Below are 23,223 nucleotides of genomic sequence, written 5' to 3' on the forward strand. Positions count from 1 at the left end.
AAAGAGAGAAGCCTCTGCTGAAAAAATCCTTGGTGACTTTCTACCAGGTTGTGAATAAGCTAGCTGGTTCCCCATATTCAGATCGAATGATCAACTACAGGTGAATGTTTTCTTAGTGGCCATGTTTCTTCATTCAGGGCCAGTGTAACTCCGTCCTAGTCAGTGGATTTACACTAGTGTGACTGAGCTGAGAATCTGGCTCACAGATTCAAGCTGCATCGTGCAGGCCTTTACTATTACTATGGTCTGCATTAATGGAATGCCCTGCATTTATTTAAAGGGCTGCATAAGCAGCATGAGAGGTGTCATACAAGCAGTTTAAGTAAAAACTCGTGTCTGGTCTGAGGGCCTAGTGAGTAAAGTATTGTACTATCTTGCAAAAGGCCTCAACTTAGGAGCAATATATTGCCTGTTCCTTGAGAGGCAGAAACTAGGGGTGTTGTGAAGATGACACTTAGGAGAGGGTGGAGGTGAGAAGGCAATCTCCCTCAGACCAGCTCCGGAGGATGCTGCTGGAGTGTAGCCAGAAAGACTTGGGATAACACATGTGCAGTGATGCAGCTAACTGAAATGGGATAGGAGAGATTAAATAGTCCAAAACAGATGGACATAAATCATAAAATAGGTGTCCCATTCAGACAAGCTGGTTGTTTACTTAGGCTGGGATTGTCAAAGGAGCTCCAGGGAATTAAGCACTAGAACTGGATGGGAAATGGTTTTCCCATCCCAGGAAAATATTTGAGATTTGGAAAAAAAAATTCTGTCTCAAATCGGGATGAAAATCTCAAAAAATTTTGCAAACCGAAAATCCAGAAAATATTTTGATTTGGGTCAGATGAAATGTTTCCATTCAATTTTGACCTATTGAATTTTTTTAAAATTCTTTTTACTAGGATGAATTTCAATTTCAAAATAAAAATGCTATTTCGAACCAAGAAACCTGAATTTTACAGGACATTTCGACAATTTGGAAACTTATTTTCAGTTTTTTTCCAAATGGGAAATTTGTTGAAATGGACACATTCCCACAAACGGTTTCAATTTTGACAAATGGGCATTTTTTGATGGAAATATGCTCAGTCAAAAAATTGCCAACCAGCTGTTAGGCACCCAACTCCCATTAAAGTTCAGTAGGATTTGGGATTTCAGACATCTAATTCCCTGAGGCTTCTTTGAAAAACCTAGCTTTCATCACTAGCCCTGGTGTCTGAGGTCCTGCCTAACACACACCCATGCTGGGGGCAGTGAAATGAAGGATTCCCTATGATCTGATGTCTGGTGATATATGCTGCTAGAAAGAGACAAAGGAACAAAATAATTTATTACATTTTCACAAGTCAAATGAGTGCTGATGATCTCAGCTCTGGAGGTGAGAGTGGATCTTGCCATCTGACTGCCTTTAGTTGGCACTAGATGAAACCTTCCAGTTCATTTCAGAAATGGCAGGGAATAGATTCCAATGTCAGTTTTATTTTATTTTCCCCACAATGATTCCAAGTTGACCCACCTGCTGGAAGAAGCCCTGGGTGGGAATAGCAAAACCAGGTTTTATTTGCTGCCTGTCTCCCACACCAGATTCTTGGCACCTAACTGCTGTGCTGAAGACCTATATAGCTCTCTTGCAAGTTAAGAACTTCCTTGTTTTAAATGACTACTTTGGTACAGTGTAGATCCCAAATCCCCTAGATTCTGGCTTCAGCTGGACCTTTTCTGGGAGGAATCTAGACATTTAATAGGGCTAGACTGTTGAAAGCTAAATATTAATGGCTGTTTAAACTGCATTATCTAGGTTGATATGATGGTAGGGTTCATAATATGGTGTTCGTTGAGTTAAAAACGGGGCTGGCTTAATGGTCACCAAAAGATACAAACCTATGTTCAACCTGCGGGATTCGTATCAGCCAAACTAAATTCAACCACTGGGTGTTTGAGTTTGGTAATGTGGTGCCTGCCTTTTAGATCCTCATGTTGTGATGATGACCTGGGCCAGTTTGCACTGTGGGAGACCAGCGCACAGAAAAGATGGGAAGGTTGGCTACTTTCCCCCTGCTGTGCTTCCTCTCCTGCCACTTCTTCTCCATCCCAAAAGCCTGAGCCCTGCTTGGAGGGCACTGCTGTGTGATCATGTATAATTTGAATTTTCTGAATTTAGCAGATAAGTCCAAACCTGAACCCAACACCTTTTGATATCGCCCACTGCCCAGCGTTAATGTTCTCAGACCAGCAGGGGCTGGGAACATTGGAGCTGATGCTCTGTCCAGAGGTAGAGGCAAAGCTCTTTTCTACCCCCTGGTGGCTATTTAATGGAATAGCATTTCAACCTCCAAAGAATCCTTTCGCTTCCAGACACAGGGTTTACTTTGTATATAGGGAGGGGCTGGAGGTACTTTCTAAAGCAGGGAGAACAGTATTTTCAGATTAGGGGGTGGGTGAGTCCCCCTCATAATAAATATTCTGACTCACTCCTTCGGTGTAATGAGAGTCCCATGGCATATGCTTGGCAACCAGCAAGGGCCAAGTAAGAAGATGGAATGGATGGGCAGTCCCAGTTTTGTATGTGTCTGTTTAGCCTCATTTCTCCAGATTAGTACATCTCAGTACAGAATAACTTTTGTGTTCCACTGGTTCTGAAGAAGTACAGGGGAAATGTTCATCTTCACACTGAATTAATCATGGGGTTCTAAATTTCAGGAATGACATGCCTCTAGGATTGGTCTGTGAGTGAAACCAGAATGCAAATCACTTCCTTGAGACTGAAGCAGCACAACCCCTGTCTTTGTTGCATGTATAGATTGCTGTCTTATCCTTGCCCAGTAACAGAAGGGTTACAATAATCTGACAAACAACATTTAATTATTTAAAAGAATATGATCATATAGGAAGACTACAGGAATGATACAATAAAGATACAAGTGAGATGTTTGTATTGTTCATTACTGAGACCCTGCTACAGCAAAGAGGATGACCGGTTGAGCTTTCCTTTGAAACCTCTTGTATGTGCCATTGCTCTAATCAGGATACCAGACTGGGTGGTCATTAATCACTTTCTCTTTGGCAGTTCCTATGAGCAGCTGCAGTCATTTGCTCCACCTCATAAACAAGGTGAAAACCACACCCTCTAGCAACCTGAGTTGATAGCAACCCTGTTTGTGCTATATATAGAGGAAAGAACTATTGGCAGATATTTTGGTCACTAAGATCCCATTTCTGGTTCTTTCTTTGCTCCTCAGTCATTACTTACTCAGTACCAGGCAAAGATCCGGGCCCTTCAGCACCGACCATCTGAGCACATGGATCTTGCAAGTGCCAGGGAGAGTGAGAGCATAAGCGCCCTCAGAGAACAGGTCCACTGCCTCACCAATGAAAATGTAAGTGTGAAATGCAAATTTGTCTTCAGTCCCTTTCCTGCATACTGAACCAGGATTTTTGAAAACTTGGTCCTAATCGCAGGCTGAAAATGGCAGCTGACAACCCGCCTTTCCACTCTGTTAAAGCCATTGTATGCAGCAAGCTGTATTCTCATCATGTAAGCTGTTTGTTCTTCCCTTTCCCCAACTTGCCTATCTGTGCAGTGCTGTGTACAGAGGAAAAGATATTGTCTCTGTTCAGCAGAGAGAGCCATGGAGTTGTTTTGTGTTCCCAGGTGCAGCTGCAGGATAGGAACGAAAGGCTTTATGCAAAGCTTGGAGAATTGCAGGAGAGGATGGGGAAGTTGGCTGGTTCCAAAACGGACTTGTCATCCAGACTGATTTTCAGCGAGGAGGAGAAACTGAAGGTAATGCATGCATGTTGGAAGCTGGAGATACCTGAGCTATTGAACCCCACTGAGCCCAGAAGCATATGGGTATGTAGAATCCTTGGGAAAGGAAAGGATATTTTCCCTGTAGGTCTGTAAAGACGTGCACTCCCCCAACAACCAGAGCTATTATATTTATTCTCTATATTTACTTCTTTTGGGGAACGATAGGACTGGTGCACTATGTCAACTTCCAGATAACCAGTATCTCACACCACTTCCTTCTGGAAAAGGCTGAGACATCTCAGACTGTGTATCACTTAATTTTACAGCTCTCACTTGCCCTTTATACTTATCCTCTTTAGGGTTAAAGGGAATCCAGACTTGGGCATCTCCACAGTTCTCAGCTGATGTGTCTCATTGTCAGCATATTTTAATAAGATCACAAGGTGCAAAACTCATCTCAGCTTTAACTATGGAGCCATGGCCAGTGCCTCCATTATAAGCTGGTGCTCAGATTGCAAGGGGCACATCTCTTGCAGATCAGTTTTGTGCTTATATTTTTTGGTCTAGATCTGTTGGCATAATTGGTAACACAGAGAACCAAGTGTTGGCCTCAGTGGCAGTCCCTGAGCTTTAACTGAGGCTCCAGACCATTGCTGGGGGCTTGGCTGCTTTTCCTTGGTCAAATCCTTAGTCCCAATTGAGTCACTGCTCAGGCAGCACTCCCATTGTCTTCAGTGGGCATTTATCTTAGTGAGGACTGAATAAAGACTGCAGGATTTGGCTTATAGTTTGGAAACAAATACGAGGGCTTTTCTTTTGCAGAAATCCTTGTCAGGCTGGCTAGTCTGACATTACCCTGGCAAACTGGGAGAGGCATGTACCACCTTCACGCTGAAAGGGGAGTCAGTCTCTTGAACAGACTCTAGAGTAAAAAACTCTCATTTCAAAAGTAAATTTTGAATAAATTTTACCTCTTTTTGTCCCTGAAACCTCACTTATGTTCTGTAGCCCCTAATGTCAGGAGACTGGAATTTCCTATTGTGGAAATATGTACCAAAGATTACAGTGTAGTCTCATTTGTCTCTCTCCTAGATTTCCAAGGACCTCATTGATCTGCAGATTGAGACAAACAAAATAAGAGAGCAGTATGAGGCAGAGAACTTTGAACTGAAAAATATGGTATGTGGCACTATAATACTGCGTTACAATTCTGTATGTATTAGCTCATCCCTGCTGCTCTTCATGCTCATCCTCTATCAGACACACTGATGCCAAGGCTAGAACCTAGAACCTTTGGTTCACTTCATACCTACAGTTCATCCCTTGTTCTTGCTAGAGCTGTCAGTCTCCCTTCACTTCATGAGCATTGAAGTTCACCCCCAAACTTGTCATTTTATGCGCTAAGCCTGATGAGAACCGGTTTTGCCAAATTAAAATCTAGCAGTATTACACTGCTGTTATGGAGTCTAATTGTGCCTCCTGCACACTGTAGATCCTGACCCTGGAGAACCGTCTTCTGGAGCTGGAGCTCCATGATGAGAAGGTCACTGGAGAGCGTGATACCCTACGGGAACGCCTGCATGCTGTGGAGACCAATCGCAAGGAGCTGGCGGACCAGTACATCCTTCTGAAAAGCGATTATCTGGCCCTGGGCAAAGAACATGAACGGGAAGTGAGTGAGGGTGCTAACCCGCTAAGTTTTCCTCACAGTGCAGGCTTTGCTGTCACTGTTGCTGCCTTCCTTCTTTGTGCACATGCCTGCCTTCTGCCTCTTTAATTGCCACTTTGCTGCTGCTGATGAACATCCTCCTGTAGGGCCTGGGAAAGAGTATGGATGTGAGCTCCTCAGAGCAGTGTATTTTTTAGTGCATGAACCAGGATATGCAATGGACCATAAACAAAACAGTGCAACTAACTAGACATAAAATACTGTCTACGTAAACATACTGAACAAATGGAGAGGGATTTTTGGCTACTTTCTTTTAGTAATCTTAATTGTTTTTTACCCATAGGAAGTATGCAATTTTCAGAAGGAAATGTGATTTTCAAAATGACAGTGTCCCTTTAAAATTTAAATGATCATTTTAATAGTATAGTAATAATACTTAGTACTGTTCCTCTAAGGATTTAAGAGCATTTTACAAAGGTAGGTAAGTATCAATAGGCCCATTTTACAGCTAGGGAAATAGAAGCATAGAGTTTAAGAGCTTGTGTACACTCGCAGTTGTGCCAGCAAAACTTTGTTGTTCAGGGGCGTGAAAAAGAACATCCCCTGGTTCCCCCAGCAATATAAGATTTACCAGCATAAGCTTGAGTGTGGACAATGCGATGTCGGTGGGAGACGCTCTCTGCAGAGATAGTGGCCACTTCTTGTTTAAGTGGTTTTCTTATGGCGGCGAGAGAACTCTCTCCTGCCGACATAATACAGCTACACTCACTTATGCCAGAAAAATTTATATCACTCGGGGTGTGTTTTTTTCACACCCCTGAGCGACAAAGTTTTGACGACATAACCACAAGTGTAGACAAGTCCTACGTGATTTGCCTAAAGTCACACAGCAAGTCAGTGGTAGAGTCAGGATATGAAAACTAGAGTGAAATCCTGGTTTCACTGAAGTCAGTGGGGCCAAGATTTCACCTGTAGTCTCTTGACTTCCTGTTCCCTACTTTAACCACTGGACTCAGTGGACTTGCCGGTAGCAAGATATTTTGAATCAGCAAGTTGGGACTACTCACATTGTGTGCTTTTGCTCATTATTTTCTCTGTACAGATTTTTCAAAAGGAGCCTAAGATTCAAAACCCCAGTGATCTCCACAGGAGACACTGAGCATCTGACACTTCAAATTACAAGCTCTCCTTGTGAATTTGCCAATGTGTTGTCGTGGCTGCTTGGCCCAAAAGCAGCTCTGTGAGCTCATTCATGATTCATTGTAAAATAATAGTCAGAGTCTTGGAAGCATTATGAAAACAATTCTGTGTTTCTATTCAGAAATTGCTATGTCCATTCAAGGCAAATGAGATCCCCGGCCCTGATCACAGGCCCCAACCGTGGCTCCACTCCCAGACGCAGCCCCTGGCCCCAACTATGGCCCACTCCCAGCCCCAGCTGGGGGAAGGTATGGAGGGGGGAGGTGCTGACAGGGATAAGGGGGGTGCAGGATAAAAAGGTTGGGAACCACTAACCAGATCAACAGGGCCCAATCACAGTACCTCGCTTGGTCTGGCGAGGCTCTGGGCTCAGTCCTTGCTTGGCTCTGCAGCCAGCCAGCAGCTCCTTCTTCACTCTCCCGATCTTCAGCAGCCTTCTCTGAGCCCAGTCCTGCCTGCACTGAGCTGTTCCTGGTCCTGCTGCTCTTCCAGCCAGTCAGACCAGTCTTCCTTCTTCCAGCTCCAGGCAGTAACTGATTGCTCTGTCTGCCTCTGCTGCTGCTTTTTATATGGCCAATTGGCCCCTGATTGGCTGCTCCAGCATCCCCTCTGACTGGCTGCTTCCCCTGCAGCCACTCTAGGCTTCCTCTGCTCTTTTCTGTGGCACAGTGTGGCAGTGCTCTGAGGCCTCCAGCAGGGGGGTTTCTGGACCCTAGTCCTCCCCATCTCACCATCCCTTAAGATGTCAGCTACAGTCATTTTGTAGCTGTTTTCAACTTATTGTAATTCCTCCTCTTTCAGGTCAGTTACTCTGTGACCGGCACTCAGCCCTACCCTTCTTTGCAGATGTGGGATGTAGATTTTGATGTTGCTGGTATGCAGATGCCATTGCAAGGCCCCCAAATCATAGAAGATTAGGGTTCAAAGGGACTTCAGGAGGGCATCCCTGCTCATGGTCACGTAAACTGGCTCCATACTGAGCCATCCACCCTGAGATGGTCAGGACTACTGTGGAAGGGAGACAGGGAGGAGCTTCCGTTATGATAATTGGGCCTACAAATGTACCTTATTTGTGAGATCAACTGTAAAAAAAATAAATGAAAGTTCATAAGATGTCACAAAACTCAATAATAACAAATGATGATGGGAAAAGGTGCAAAAGGGAGACAAAAAGACTGAATTAGTTTAAACAAAAAGGGTTTCTGATATAGCTGAAAGACTGTGTGAAGATCATGGTTGGTAAACAAGAAAATGTGGATCCAGAAATCAATGAACCAAAATTGATGTATTGTATATTAGGCCTAATTGGTGAACAAAATAATGGAGGGAAATAGGTTATTCCATCCATCACACCCTTTGTGGATCTTTGAAGAAAGAGACTTTGAGAGGAAAATATGGAAGAGCAGATGGGGGCTACTGGAGTGAGCTTCACCTTCATGGCTGCCATCCCCACTGTCTCCTGGGACTCTGGACCTTCTCTGTCCTAATTCTCGGAGAGGTCCTGACCAGACTGGCCAGAGAGAGAGACTCAGATGATATTGCCACATCTATCAGTTCCAGATGAATCCCAAACACCACCTGGACTGGACTGTAACAACAACAGCCTAGACTGCACCAGCGCTTATACTGGCAAAACTTTTGTTGCTCAGGGGTGTGAAAAAACACGCCCTTGAGCAACATGAGTTTTGCTGGCATAAGACAAGGCCAGTGGCAGCTCCAACCCATCTCAACTAACTTATTTTTTCTCCCAAAGGGGCAGTATCTGTAATACCCCTAGGAGACTGTGAAACAAGGCAGAGTTGGCATTTCTTCGAAAACTGTCACCAACTTAAGGGAAAGAGAACAGGCATGCTGTTATGATGAAAGCCTTATTTAATACTTTACATTTCAAAGGCTGTACCTGGTTTTCATTCTTTTCTTTATCTGTAACAAAGGTGAAAAGGATTTTGAGTTGTGTGTTTGCCAGGGTACTAAGCCGTCTGAGGTCTCCAGATACCGAACCTTGTTTAACACTGTTAATGTTGGATAGTGACTGTGTTAACACCTTTGGCCCATATATTCCATCTAAATAAATACAACACTTCTGATCTACCAGAAGGTGCTGGGTGGGTTCTTCAGCGGCAGTGGTGGGTTATGCAACTCCCTCAAAATAGCCCTGTGCAAATTCTGGACCTATGTTTTCCTGTAGCTATTCACATAAAGCAAGATCTCATGTAGCTGCTTTGATCAAATTGTCAGAACTGACAGAGATGCAGATGGATCATTTTAGTTAGAGAACAAGATGTCTGTCCCTTGGGAGCTCCTGTCAGCTTTTAAAGGCTGTATCTCTCATCCATTTGTCAGTCTCTCTTTTCTCCTCCCGTCACTGCCTCAGCCCACCCTATGCTATCTTTTGATCACCCATTATTTAAATGGATGACTAAGGTTACCAAAGCGTCACATCCTACAGGATTCAGCGCATTGATAACAATTACTCAAACTTCTCCCCAGTCATAAGCCCTATCAAAGCTTAGTTATTTACACAGGAATCCTCCCTTGAGACATGAATTCCCTCAATATTCATTCCAGATCACCTGTAGCTGAACCTTTCTAGTTGAGATGCTGTTTATCCTTCTGAAATGTGTCAACTTTCCCACTGGCACTGCACTGAATCTGAATGAGTAGGTGGTGCTGTGGGTTAATCTATTTAGAATTATAGAATCATAGAAGATTAGGGTGGGAAGAGACTTGAGGAGGTCATCTAGTCCTACCTCTGCTCAAAACAGGACCAATCCCAACTAAATCATCCCAGTCAGAGCTTAGTCAAACCAGGCCTTAAAATCCTCTAAGAATGGAGAATTCACCACCTCCCTACATAACCGATTCCAATGATTCACCACCTTCCTAGTGAAAAAAGATTATCCTAATATCCAACCTAGTCCTCCCCCACTGCATCTTAAAAACATTGCTCCTTGTTCTGTCATCTACCACCACTGAGAACAGCCTAGCTCCGTCCTCTTTGGAACCCCCCTTTAGGTAGCTGAATGCTGCTATCAAATCCACACTCACTCTTCTATTCTACAGACTAAATAAGTCCAGTTCCCTCAGCCTCGCCTCATAACTCCTGTGCTCCAGCCCCCTAAACATTTTTGTTGCCTTCCACTGGATTCTCTACAATTTGATCACATCCTTTCTGTAGTGGGGAGCCCAAAATTGGACACAATACTCCAAATGTGGCCTCACCAGTGCAGAATAGAGGGGAATAATAACTTCCCTTGATCTGCTGGCAGTGCTGCTACCAATGTAGCCCAATATGCTATTAGCCTTCTTGTCAACAAGGGCACACTGTTGACTCATATCCAGTTTCTTGCCCACTGTAACCCCAAGGTCCTTTTCTGCAGAACTGCTGCCTAGCCAGTTGATCACTAGTCTGTAGCAATGCATGGGATTCTTCCATCCTAAATGCAGGATACTGCACTTGTCTTTGTTGAACCTCCTCAGATTTTTTTGGCCCAATCCTCCAATTTGTCTAGGACACTCTGTATCCTATCTCTACCCTCCAGTGTATCTGTCACTCCCCCCATCTTAGTGTCATCTGCGAACTTGCTGGGAGTGCAATCCACCCCATCCTCCAGCTCATTAATGAAGATACTGAAAAAAGCCTGGCCCCAGGACTGACCCCTGGGGCACTCTGCTTGACACCTACTTCCAACTAGACATCAAGCCATTGATCACTAGCCGTTGAGCCCAATGATCTAGCCAGTTTTCTGTCCATCTTACAGTCCATTAATCCAACCCATAGTTCTTTAACCTGCTGATAAGAATACTGTGGGAGACTTTATCAAAAGCTTTGCTACAATCAAGATATATCATGTCCACCGCTTTCCCCACATCCACAGAGCCAGTTATCTCATCAGAGAAGGCAGTCAGGTTGGTCAGGCATGACTTGCCCTTGGTGAATCCATGCTGAATGTTCCTGATCACTTTCCTCTCCTGCAAGTGCTTCAAAATGAAGTTTTCAAAATGCTTTCTGGATTTTCTTGCACTGTTGTAGTTCTGGCAATCTGTGTTCAGCTATAATAAAGATACAAAATGAAATGACTGGGGTGCCATCAGCCTAGTTCCTAGAGGATATTTGTCCATTTTCTGTGATGCCATGCAGTTTGGCACAATTTGATGTAGTTGGCAGCTTCGTCCATGAAAGTTCCAGGACTGGAATAATAGGGGGTGCTGCGGGTCAGAAGTGAGGGGCATTGGCAGTGTTGGGGGAGACAGAAGGATTAGCAGGAAATCCTGAATGAGGTGCACTGGCAGAGGTGTGTGAGGAAAATATCACACAGCAACTCCTCTGCTATCTCTAGCTGGTTTTAGTCAATGGCACCAATCCTGCCTTTTCATGAGAAATAAATAGTTCACTAGCATATTCAGACGTGAGAGAAAAAAGATGCTATCCAGAGGGATAAAAGTGTATGCTTAGTGGATATAAGGAACTGCATGTGCATGCTGAATAATACATACAATAGCTGGAGAGGGAAAATCTTAAGAAATGAAACAGTTCCCTTCTTGTTTTACTTTGCAGGTTGCTAAGAATGAAGAGCTGAGCATAGAGCTGCTAAACCTGGTCAACACCAGGAGCTCCTTTCCTCAGCCAGGGAATAGCCACTCCCTGTCCCAAGCTCTGGCCAATGAAACCTCGGCTGAGCTGGAAAGGGTGCGGGCTATGGTCCACCGCCTTTCTGCCAAGAAAGTGAAGGTATGGACTTGTCTGGCCTCAGTTAGCCTGATCTCCACGCTTCCCCCGAAAGACCAGAATCTGACCAGTTCCTTGTTCTCTGTTTTTTTAAATCAGCTGGAAGATATAGTTGCCTCTGAACATGAACGTCGAAAACTGGAGAGACATGTGAGTGTGCAACATTGCATGTGTATCTGAGCTGTGTCCTTGATTATTTATTGTGTGGGGCTTATCCTCCTTACTGGCCCTTCCCCCATTTCTTCTCCCATGCAAACGTGTCTCAGACTGAATTTGGTGAAGGTCTACACCTAGATTTCTTGAAAGCTGTGTGGTTATCAAATGGCACGTACTTTCTCTTTGGGTTTTTTGTTAGAAAACTGGCTCTGCATTGTTTTATACAATGACTCCTGCAAAGAGAGGCTGTGACTGGAGGAGCTGGGAGCTTCCCCAAGCCATTTCCACTGGCCAAATATAGGCAAGAGTTTTAAAGGAAGTGCCTGTATTACCTACTAAGTGTACATTCACCTTAATCTTCAGTGGTAGCACCTCTGCACTGCTGTGCGGGACACTTGGGCTCCAACCTCTGTCCCATTCTCTTGCCCCAAGGGCTGGGAGAACTGCACAGTCAATCCACATAGTACCCACTGGGGAAAAAAGAGCAAGGAAATCACTGAGGTCAACAGAGCTGTCTATGCCCGCTTACACCAGCAGTATATTCTGCTGATGTCTCAAGTTGCTCAATAGTGATCTGTCTGGCTAGTTAAGGGAATATTAACCTTCATTCCTTGGCTGAAAGGATGGTGTGAATAAGACAGATCTTGAGAGCTTTGCTAGATGACCCTCTGGAGGTGGTGGTGATGAAGCAAACCCAGATTGGGGGCTGGGATAGTCTCTTGCCTCAGGTGCATCATCGTCTATGTGATATTGACCAGTGCTCCAATACCATCCTTTTAGTTTCTCATGATAATCTGACCCTCCTATCCACATCTCACCCGAGTCCACACATAGTGTGACGATATCTGTGCAGCTATAAAATCAGAGAATATTAGGGTTGGAAGGGACCTCAGGAGGTCATCTAGTCCAACCCCCTGCTCAAAGCAGGACCAACCCCAACTAAATTATCTCAGCTGGGGCTTTGTCAAGCCAGGCCTTAAAAATCTCTAAGGATGGAGATACACCACCTCCCTAGGTAACCCATTCCAGTGCTTCATCACCCTCCTAGTGAAAAAGATTTTCCTAATATGCAACCTAGACCTCCCACACTGCAACTTGAGACCACTGCTCCTTGTTTGGTCATCTGCCACCACTGAGAACAACCTAGCTCCTTCCTCCCTGGAAACCACTTCAGGTAGTTGAAGGCTGCTATCAAATCTCCCTTCACTCTTCTCTTCTTCAGACTAAATAAGTCCGGTTCCCTCAGCCTCTCCTCATAAATCATGTGTTCTAGCCCCCATAATTTTTTTAGACTTTCTCCAATTTGTCCATATCCTTCCTGTAGTGGGGGGCACAAAACTGGATACAGTACTCCAGATGTGACCTCACCAGTGCCAAATAGAGGGGAATAATCACTTCCTTCCATCTGCTGGCAATGCTCCTACTAATGCAACCCAATATGCCGTTAGCCTTCTTGGCAAAAGGGGCACACTGTTGACTTATACGCAGCTTCTTGTCCACTGTAACCCCCAGATCCTTTTCTGCAGAACTGCTGCTTAGCCAGTCAGTCCCTAGTTTATAGCAGTGCACTATAGATTTAATGGGACCTTCCTATTGCTTTAGCTGTATCGTATGTATTAGTTGCTCCCTACTCAGTCTGTTTTTTCCCTTGTGTTTCACTTCACCTCCTTTAGCACACTTCTTCACAGTGAGTGGCAATCTGTTAGGTATCTGGTAATTTCTTCTCAGTCTCTGTGAGCTCTCTGGAGTTCAGTCATTTTGTTTGCAGGGCCCTTTTCATCTTCCCATTCATTCCTGTCTTTTAGTTGCTTGGAAACCAGGATCACATAAAAGCTGAGATTGAAAAAATGAAGCAAACATACGACTCTCAACAACAGAAGCTGGAAGAGAGAGTGTGAGTGTTTGAGGCCATCACCCCCCAGTACAGCTGGCTGGCTGGGTATCTCTCCAGTACTCCAGTACTGGAATACCTCGGCCTCACCAAAAGGAACGAATTTACCCTCATTTGGCAGGAAATGATTATCATCCCCATTTTACAGCTAGAACCCGAGGCACAGAGACAAAGATGGGAGTCTCAAGGGACCCTGTGTGTGTTAGGCGCCTGTCTCTTATTGAGAGTCAGGGGAATTTGGGAACCTAAATCCCTTATGCCCCTTTGAAACACTGAGCCTAACTGACATGCCCAAGATCACACACAGATTATGTGGCAGAGGCAGGAATTGACCCAGGTCTCTTGGATCCCAGTGTCTTGAGCACATGATCATTCCTTCCTCCAATAGGCAGAGAGTGAGGGAGCCTGGGACTAAAGAGGTTTGCACTCCCCATCACATTAGCAGGCTTGGGATGAAATTTGCCTTTGGCTTCTAGTGAACTGAGTTTAATGGTCTCAGCTTAGCATATAGTGGAGCACAGTTGGAAGCATCTGCCTAGGAGATCCCTGTACCGGGAGATCAGGCTTGTTTGGGCTGGTCAGCCTTGAGGATGTACATTAGCAGAGCTGCATGCCATTGTGGGATAAGACAGGTGCACAGCTCCTGCCTGTGCTTTCTCTGCCTCTGATCAATACTATTGGTTCCTTGCCTTCTTAAGCACTATAGTATGCCAAATGGCCTGGACTGTGTTCTGGGCCAATGGAGTAGCCATTGATGGAGGAGCAGCCCAGTGATCGAAGTAAACATGTGCCCCATTCTGTGTATTCAGGGTGGTGATGGGGAAGGAGCTGCAGGAGGCCAAGAGAGCGATTCGCAATACTCAGCACAAACTGGCGGAGCAGTCAGCGGTAAGATCTCTAGGACCCATCCCCTGACACTGACTCGCCTAGATTGTCAGCTCCTCCGTTGGTTGTAAGCACCACACACTGGTAGCTTGGAGCCAGGAGCAAGACAGGTGAGGCTCTGACCTGGAAGTCTCCCCTCCATGACGGCCTTGTCAGCATATGTCATTCTTGATCAGTCTCGCCTGCCGTTTCCCATAGCAGGGTCAGACTGTATCAAGGAGAAACCCCTGTGTCCAGCACATTTGTGTCTGCAAATGCAACACAAGGGAGCAGGGCCAGCTCCTCTTTCATGGATGTGTCAAGTCTTGTGATTCTGTCTCTAGGAAGCTAGAAGCAACCAATTCCCTTGGATAAATGAGCCCCATTAGTACCTGGAAGATTTGGCTCTTCAATCCTAAGGGGCCATGTAAATGAGTTGCTGAGTCTGTCCAATTCTTAGTCGCTGAACAGTTCTGTGCATCAGTTTCCCCATCGATAAAACAGAGGCAATAAGAATTTCCTCCCTCACAAGCTTATGAGACTTCAGTCCAATGCTTGTAAAGTGCTTTGAGCTCACCAGAGGGAAGGTGCCAATGAAATGCTCAGTTGGGGCTGAGATTCTTTGGGGAATGGGCAGCACAGAAATGTGTGCAATAAACATTTCCCGGGGTGTTCTTGGATGACAGCAGAACCTTTCGTCCCGCTTTGCCCCCTGTGAACGCTCTCTTGTGATCTCTTCTGCCCTGTTTTTAATGGTGACTTTTTCCTGGTAAAGTGGACTATTTGAGAATAAAGTTTCTACGTTAACCTTCCTTTTCCTGCTGAGTATTAGTGATGAAAGCTCTGCTGGTGCATCTAAGGCCCAGAGAAGAGTCTGGCTCCCTGGGGTGATTGTATGTTTTCTGTGCTGTAGGTGCTGCTCACCTCTCAGAGCCAGCTCAAAGAGGTGGAGGTTGAGAATTCCCAACTGCAGCTTCAGCTGAAGGAGCTGAACGAGGAATATCGCTGCCGTCTCACTCAGTACATCAAGGACCTGGCGGTGAGTGAAGATCCCTGTCATCCCAGCTGCATTAACGTTTTTGGGTTTGGTTCTTCCTTCGGCTTTGACGGGGCAGACAGTTGAGTTTGGGCACTGTCCACTTCTCTCAAACCACTACTGTTTCCCTCTTTGCAGTGAAGGTGAGTGGAACATGCTGCTATGCAGTAATACCACTCTGTCTGATGGCTGCTAGGGGATCTCTTCTCCCTCTTTATGAAGCCTAACTGTGTCCTGCATGTGGTCTGATTGCAGCCCGTGGGTCTGGGGGCAGGAGTACCCAAATCATTCCCTACTCCAGATTTCCCATGTGACAGCCTGGAACAATCACTGAGTCTCCATCATGTCTCTCTCTCTCATGGTCAGGTTATTTTCATTGCATGTTCATTTTATTTACTATGGCTACTTTGCAAGTGGCTTCTAATCCCAGTGCCCTAGAAGCCTCTCTCAGCAGGCCAGGCTGTACCATTTTTGGCTCCATGTTCACTGCCAACTCAGTATGCTGACTCCATGGTCTGTGGTAACAGAATCCTCCAGCAGAAAACTCTGACACCCATTGCCCCTTCACCTTGCCTGCTGTATCACAGAACCTTGTAACATGAGTGGCCTGAGGCTACTATAGGAATATACTTCTCTGCCATGCAGCCAGTAGTACAGAGGATCAATGAGGACTCAGTGCACTGCAGAAGTGTCAGACTTCACGGCACAGGACCCACACTGATCCCTGAGCACATTCTGCAGGACAATTCACTGAGGAAAATTGGCAGTAGCGTGGAAGAAATCTGTTAATCTCTCCACCCTAGATAGCAGGACAGAGTCTTTGCCAGCAGCTTCAAGATATTGCAGTGTGGTGATGGATCAAGAGAACAGTCAAAGGGGAATCTTAGCTAAGAAGAAAAGATCAATTTCTAATAGAGCTCTGCGATCCCCTGAACAAACAAGGAGTCAGAGATTGTGTGGCCTAATGGAGTGAGCAAAGGAGTAGAGGCCAATACCCCCACCTCTGCCACTGACTCACTGTTTGTCCAGGGCATAATGTCTCTGTTCCTTGTTGTCCCCATCTGCTGGCGGCTAGTTAGTTTGTACTGCACTTAGAAATTGGAAAGTGCTCTGAACATTAAGCATTCTGATGATGATTTCTCCTGTGTGCATCCAGGCAGGAGAGGGAGTAGCCATCCTAATGCATTGGTTGTGTCTTAAGAAACGGCCATTTTGTGTCCAGCAGTCTGCTTGTGCTGATTTCCTTCCTGTGTGTTTAAAGGAATATATGGACAGCAAGTCAAATGCTTCTAAGGGGCCTAGCAAAGCAGCAACTGACCATGCTCACATGAAGCGCTTTGTGGACAGCATGCTGAAGGACATCCGGGCTGCCCATAAATCTCGGGAGGAGCAGCTTGCTGGAGCTGCACGTGGTTACAAGAAGCGCATGCAAAACCTCGTCAAGAGGCATGAAAACCTGCTGATTGCTTACAGGTAGGTCAGGGGGTGTTAAGAGTCTTTTCTGTAGCCATGAAAGATCATCATCCCTCTAAAGCACCCAGGTAAGAAGGACTGGTTAGAACAACTTGGACTCTATAGCCCGTCAGTACAACACTACACCATCTTCCACTAATGGTGGAGAGGCAGCCAGAGGCTGGCAGTTGGAGCAGAGAATTTGCGGTCTGGAGACTTGGGTTCTGTTTTTTCTTTACTAAACACTCTTGAAAATCAGGAGCAAGGTTCTGAACTTGTGCACCCAAAATTGGGACACTTCTCAAAATTCAGGCCTTCTTTGTGCCTTAGTTTCCCACTATGTAAAATGTGAATTAAAACACTTGCTAAACTTTTTGTAAAGCTCTGCGGAAAAAAGATGCTGAGTAAATGCACAGCTCTTACTTTAATTCTTCTTAACCTGGGTTAAATCATGCTACATAAACCTTCCATGCAACACTCGCTCCATACTCGATGCTGTGTCCACTTCATTTCATACAGCCCTTTCTGGCAGTACTGACAATCATGCACCATTGTCTTTCCTAGCAGATGGGGCTGTAGGGAATGGCTGAGATACACCGGCTGTGGTGGGACTCTGAGTTCCTCTAGTCCTTGCTGTCAGCACAAATATGCTAAAGAGTAGTATGAATGCTTCTTGCTGGTTGACTCATCTCAGGGTTTGGGTTGGCCACTCATTGGTGTCAGATATGCAGAAACCAGTGGAGAATAATTTACCGAGCTGATGCTGCCTCCATAATCATTATTACTTGGTTGACTAATCCTGCTGGCTTGTTTTCAGGATGCAGCGCGTGCAGATCCAGTCTCAGGGCAGCAGCGAGATGGACCCAGGCCCTCCTGAGTTCCATTTCACCATCACCGATTCTGAGCTGCTGACAAGCACAACCCAGGAGCTAAACCAGCTGCGAGAGGACAAAGCAAAACTAGAGGCCCAACTGCATGACCTGCAGGCGAAGGTTACCACATGCTTCACTGCATTGCTGTTGTGCAGGGAGTAGATGTGTCAGGTGGAGGGGAGGGTCAGTTGGAGCTCTCATTTCCCCTTCTTGATCCTCAACCTTTTTCTTTCTGATTTCCCCCCTTTCTCCCCCAACATGCTATAAAAACCTCTAGGGCCCAGCGGGAGTGGGCGACTCAGGCATAGGCATAGTTTGATTTCTATTCTGGGGGAGCATGGCCCAGCAGGGCTCAGGCCAGCTCTGCATGGTGGGGCCTAGGGAGGAAGTATCACCCCCACTCCAACTCACCTCAGCAGGCCACCCAGCCTGTCTGAGTGTGTGTGGGGGCGGAACATAGCCAAAAATTATAACTCAAAGGGGGAGAGCTCAGCTCACAGATCTTGAAAACCAGTCAAGATGCAGCAGGGGCTGTGTGCCAGGAGGGTCCTACAGCCCCCTGCAATTGCTACTCTCTGAGGGTTCTGCCATCCCCCCAGAGCCTGGTCCCCCCACCCAGGCAGCTCTTATCAGCTGCATGAGCAGTCAAAGGGGGTGGGAGCTGAGGAGCAGGTGCTACCCCACCACTACAGGTTGTGGACAAAATGGACAGACTCCAGCAGAGAGCAATGAAAATTATTAGGGGGCTGGAGCACATGACTTATGAGGAGAGGCTGAGGGAACTAGGCTTATTTAGTCTGCAGAAGAGAAGAGTGAGGGGGGATTTGATAGCAGCCTTCAACTATCTGAAGGGGTTCCAAGGAGGATGGAGCTAGGCTGTTCTCAATGGTAGTAGATGACAGAACAAGGAGCAACAGTCTCAAGTTGCAGTTGGGGAGGTCTAGGTTGGCTATTAGGAAAATCTTTTTCACTAGGTGAGTGGTGAAGCACTGGAATGGGTTACGTAGGGAGGTGGTGGAATCTCCATCCTTAGAGGTTTTTAAAGCCCGGCTTGACAAAGCCCTGGCTGGGATGGTTTAGTCAGGGTGGGCCCTGCTTTGAGCCGGGGATTGGATTAGATGCCTCCAACCCTCATCTTCTAAGATTCTAAGAACCCCAGGCCCAGTAGCCACAGGAGATGGGGAACGCTGCAGCTGTCTGCTTCATGGCACCAGCCAGAGCAGCAACTGCCCCACACTGCCTATCTCTGTCTTCCTGCCTCTGATCTGGCCAGGGGCAGGGCCTGCGGAGTCTGGGGGAGAGAAGGAGGTGGAGGGGGGGTGTAGAGCTACCCCTGGACTTCCCTGCAGTAGGTAAGACAGTGCAATTTGGGGGGCAACACCCCTGTTCCTCCCCAACTTCACCCATGGTCTTCAGGCTTCTGCCCCACAGAGAGTGCTGGGGCTTGGAGCTCCAGGATTCAGCCCCACAGGGGCATCAGTTCTGGTGGCTCTGGGCTTTAGCTCTGCAGGGGGGCACCAGGGTTCAAGGCTTCAGTGGCAGAGCTGCACGGCCCCCCTGAAATGGCTTGCAGTGCCCATGGGGTTGCAGACCCCTGGTTGAGAATTGGTGCTCTAGTGCTTGTTGTAATCCAGACTGCCTCTCCTTATGATATCTGTGAAGAGTCAGGACACCCGACCACAGCTGTCCTGTCTAGTATAGTAGCAGCTGCTGGACCTCTGCGGTGTGTAGGCTTGCACCCTGGGGAGGAGGTTGTCAGGATGAGTTAAATACTAGATTAAAAAGATGGTGAGATATATGGGAGACGGTTGTTTATTTTTCAGTCTGGGGATCCTGGAGGAAGGCAGAGAGTGACTAGGATGGGGAGAAGGAGCCAACTTCAGTAGCAGGTACTGCTGCTCTCACAGGAGTTCTGTTGTGGTAGCAGTGAGACCTGCTAGTCCACAGCTTCCATAAGGATCCTGTAGTTGCAGCCTCACTTTTTGGAGGAAACCCAGGGAGGCAAGAGAGGGCAGAGCAAAGATTTCACTGTCCATGGAGTGGCAAAAAAAATGTTGTTCTTGTCTAGGCAAAATAAAATTATCCCAGGAGTTGACTGACAGACGATACCTGGCAAGGGTCCCGTTTATCCATTTCCTCCCCTTCCTTCTGCCCAAGAGCAGTTGTGTCCCATTGGTCTTCGTTCCAATGAGCTATATTTACTGCACAGTGGAGAGGAAGAGCGCCTTGCAGAGCAGGCCTTGTTAGTGTCGGCAGGGCCATTTGCAACACAAAGAGAAAAGAACAGGGACTCCATTGAGTTAATGCTCACAAAGATGTTGTTCTTCCTTTGCCTACAGACAAGACCGAGTGAAAGCTCTGCACTAGGGCTATCTCCGCAGCAGTAAGTACTTCCATGTATTGACTTGCTATTGTAATCTCAGTGTCAAAGATGGCTGCCTCCTTCATCTCTCTGCGTTACACAAAGGATTCAGGAGTTGCTTCAGCTGTTTGGGGATAAGGTAATAGACAGGGACAGGAGAGTCAGCATTGGCTGAAATAATTTAATATCTACAAAAGCGTATGAGAGTGGGAAAGTTTGTTTTGTCAGGTGCAACATGTTGGTCTGGAAATGAGTTATCCATTGATCTACTTGTAGTCCCATTGATTTAAATGGGACTACCCGTGTCCCTAAAGTGAAGCACGTCCCTAAGTGCTTTGGTGGATCAGGGACTTAGTTGAGCAAATTGAACAGAATCAGGGCATTCTTGTTTCTGCTTCCCCACAGTACATGGACATGCTTGTGAGTTTTGAGTAGAGCATGGGCTGGTTCAGGTGAGCCACAGCTGTGTCTGGTACCTCCTAGGTTTGGCTTCTTGGCATGTATTATATAGTTTTGATCAGTTATTTTTCTTTTCTCGCTACTCAGTTATTCTACTGAGCTTTTAATTTCCTAGGTCACAGCGCAAGAGTACATTAGTACAAAACTGTTAGGGCTGAGAACATGATAGGCTAGAAACATGCCTCCTGCAGGTGGCAGAGTAATTGTAGGAAACACAGAGCCATGTGTCCTCAGGGTCTAAAGAAGACACTGCCCTCTCTTCACTCTCAGGGATCCATCTTCCCAGGCAGTAGTGGTAGGAAGCAATAGTGACTCAGGAACAAAGAGGAGATGCTGCAGTCAAGAGCAGGGAAATATACAGGGTGGGAAGGGTTGGCCATTGCCTGTGTCCCCAGGACTGGCCATGATGTGGGAGTATGTTTAAAGATACTCAATATGAGGAACTTGAAGAATCAGTAGCAACTCTGATGATAGGCAGTTGAGGGAAGAGGGAGAGTAACTTGGGTGGGACTGATTTTTCCACCATGAATAACCTATTCATTTCTGGTAACTTCACCCTGATAAACATCTAAGCCTAGAGGACTCCCTTCCCCACACAGAGGGCTAGAAGTGTATTTCTTGTTCAATGAAAGCTTAGATTACACGTAGTGGAGCTTGGACTAGATCCCGCACAATAGCTATTACATAGCAGACCAACAAATTCAGGGCCTGTATTGCTGTTGTCCTGTTCCTCATGCAGTCTTTGACACTAGAACAAAGTGGGTGTAAAACATTCTTCCTCTGATTTGGTACCATTTCCCATGCCCTCGGCACTTGCTGTGAACAGTGTCCATGGTGGCACAAGGGGCAGGGCAGTGGAGTATCAGGTTCTCATTCTCTAATGACTAACAGCTTTTCTGCTCCAGCTTGTTCAAGGTTCTCACTGCAGGTTAGAGGATAGCACCAGCAAGAAGTTCTTTGATGAAGTTGCTTTGGACTTAAGAGTGGACAAAAGAAAGTCAGAATAATTTTCAGAAAAGAAAAAAATTCCCACTTCTTCATTGCCTCATTACTGTAAACCCTACCACAGCAAATCACTCCACTGCACACACAGTTCTCCTTGGGGAGAGGATGATAGCACAGACGTACGTGATAGATGTTGGTCACATTTCTTAATGCACTATTGGAAAGTGCTCAGATCCTACAGAGATGAGGGTGGGATATGAACCTATAGCAAACAGAATACTTGTCCAATTAACCTGACAGTTTCCAGAACAACTCTCTTCTGGGCAGTGACTTCACATGAGCTATGTTAGGTGGAAATCATTTCTCCTCCCCAGGAAATTGAGGTGTGTGAATGAGAGAGAATTCAGTTTATAATTTAAACTATTTTAAAGCCTTGCCCATGGAGTCTCTAGTGTGACATACTTCAAACCGAAATCCAGTTTTAAAGAGATCCGAACCTGCCACCCTTCTGAATCAAAGTCAGACCGAAAGCTCCAGCTACCAGGTGGCTCTAGAATGAGCGCTAGCTGCATACCAGATTCTGCCACCATTTCCCACACTGAGTAGTGCTTTAACCCTTGAGTACATCCATTCATTTCAGTGGGACTTTTGAGGAGTAAGGGACCAAAGTAACAGAATCTGGACCTTGATGATGCCTCTCACTGTTCAGTTTCTTATCGAGATCTGCATCCTATCCCCACTTGTAATGACATTATTCTCTGTATCTTGGTGTGTTAATCCTTGCCATGCTCTCCCTCCTGTTACTAGATTGACAGTGCATATTGTTAGAGACAAGCTGGGTGAGGTCATATCTTTTATTGGACCAACTTCTGTTGGTGAAAGAGACAAGCTTTTGAGAAGTTGGTCCAATAAAAGATATGACCTCACCCACCTTGTGTGTTTCACATCCTGTTAACAGAATTGTTTCATTGAGAGTCATTGCTGTATTTCCCATTACTATTTAGACATATGTATTTTGCTGTTATTTTTGATCTCTTAACTATTTTACTTCTATAAAACTACAATTCCCTTCTTCCAGAATGTCATCTATTTTCCCCAGTTGTTAACATAGGCTTTTCAGTCCCAATTAAGCCTTTATCTTACATATGGGCTACAGAGTTTGAACACAATGCATTCCTCAGTTCATACCATTCTTTCTATACAATCAAAATTCCCTGAACATCAGATGTGACCTATATTTTGCTTATTCAACCCAGGACAGAAGAGGAAGAACTTTCCCACGGTTTGGCTGCATATTTCTTCATAATTAGCTAACCTGTCACCATTTTTTACACTCCACATTAGAATGAGTGGATTTGTGCAGAAGCACAAAAAGAATTAAGTGCTGGGGTCTGGCATTTAGCGTGCCTCGCACCTCTTTTCCCTAGTGTTCAACCCTGCTGAGTCAGGTTAATGATTATTTCTGCACTGAGTCCCTTCCCCCATGTGTCTGATAGTGTAAACTCTGGACAAATCCAGCCATACCAGCAGAGATCCAGGTGGTAGGACCTGTGACTCTCATTGCCCAGGCAGGTGAAGAGCAGATGTGTGCTCTGCAGCTGTACAGTAAATCAGGCTGGAAGAGGGTCTGAAGTTTATGCTTTCTTGCATGCTGGAAAGGCAGCAGCCTGTCTGGCGGCCGTACAGCAACCCATGGCTTAGGGATGGTCTGGCTTTGTATACATGATTGTAATTAAAATCTGCTGCTCTGTCCTAGCAAGCTGGATGAAGAGGGCTGGGCAGAGATCAGGAAGCAGCTCCGGGAATTCACACATACCACCCAGGTAAATGCTCTGTTCTGAGGCAC

The 23,223-nt window shown here is 45.9% G+C and overlaps 1 protein-coding gene and 1 long non-coding RNA gene across 2 annotated transcripts in view; one reads left to right on the forward strand and one right to left on the reverse strand.

Annotated features, from left to right (window-relative positions):
- Nucleotides 1-23,223, forward strand: part of CCDC78 (coiled-coil domain containing 78) — a 27,640-nt gene continuing 4,417 nt past the window's right edge. The window contains exons 1-14 of the mRNA XM_067551081.1: nt 1-100; nt 3,231-3,368; nt 3,644-3,775; nt 4,835-4,921; nt 5,235-5,414; nt 11,170-11,343; nt 11,440-11,490; nt 13,302-13,390; nt 14,197-14,275; nt 15,165-15,290; nt 16,549-16,760; nt 17,557-17,731; nt 19,951-19,994; nt 23,134-23,200. Coding sequence (XP_067407182.1) covers nt 3,291-3,368; nt 3,644-3,775; nt 4,835-4,921; nt 5,235-5,414; nt 11,170-11,343; nt 11,440-11,490; nt 13,302-13,390; nt 14,197-14,275; nt 15,165-15,290; nt 16,549-16,760; nt 17,557-17,731; nt 19,951-19,994; nt 23,134-23,200 — 1,494 coding nt within the window. The 5' untranslated portion in view covers nt 1-100; nt 3,231-3,290. The remainder of the gene's footprint in view (nt 101-3,230; nt 3,369-3,643; nt 3,776-4,834; nt 4,922-5,234; nt 5,415-11,169; nt 11,344-11,439; nt 11,491-13,301; nt 13,391-14,196; nt 14,276-15,164; nt 15,291-16,548; nt 16,761-17,556; nt 17,732-19,950; nt 19,995-23,133; nt 23,201-23,223) is intronic.
- On the reverse strand, nt 2,446-7,126 carry LOC137155096 (uncharacterized). Its single transcript, XR_010920350.1, has 2 exons — nt 6,954-7,126; nt 2,446-4,855 (listed from the first exon to the last, which is right to left on the reverse strand). It is a non-coding gene; the product is annotated as an uncharacterized lncRNA (long non-coding RNA).

This window comes from Emydura macquarii, unplaced genomic scaffold (genome assembly GCF_026122565.2).
Source record: "Emydura macquarii macquarii isolate MOO-44397 ecotype Brisbane River unplaced genomic scaffold, CSIRO-AGI_Emac_v2 contig_1348, whole genome shotgun sequence".
In the NCBI taxonomy this organism is placed as follows: domain Eukaryota; kingdom Metazoa; phylum Chordata; order Testudines; family Chelidae; genus Emydura; species Emydura macquarii.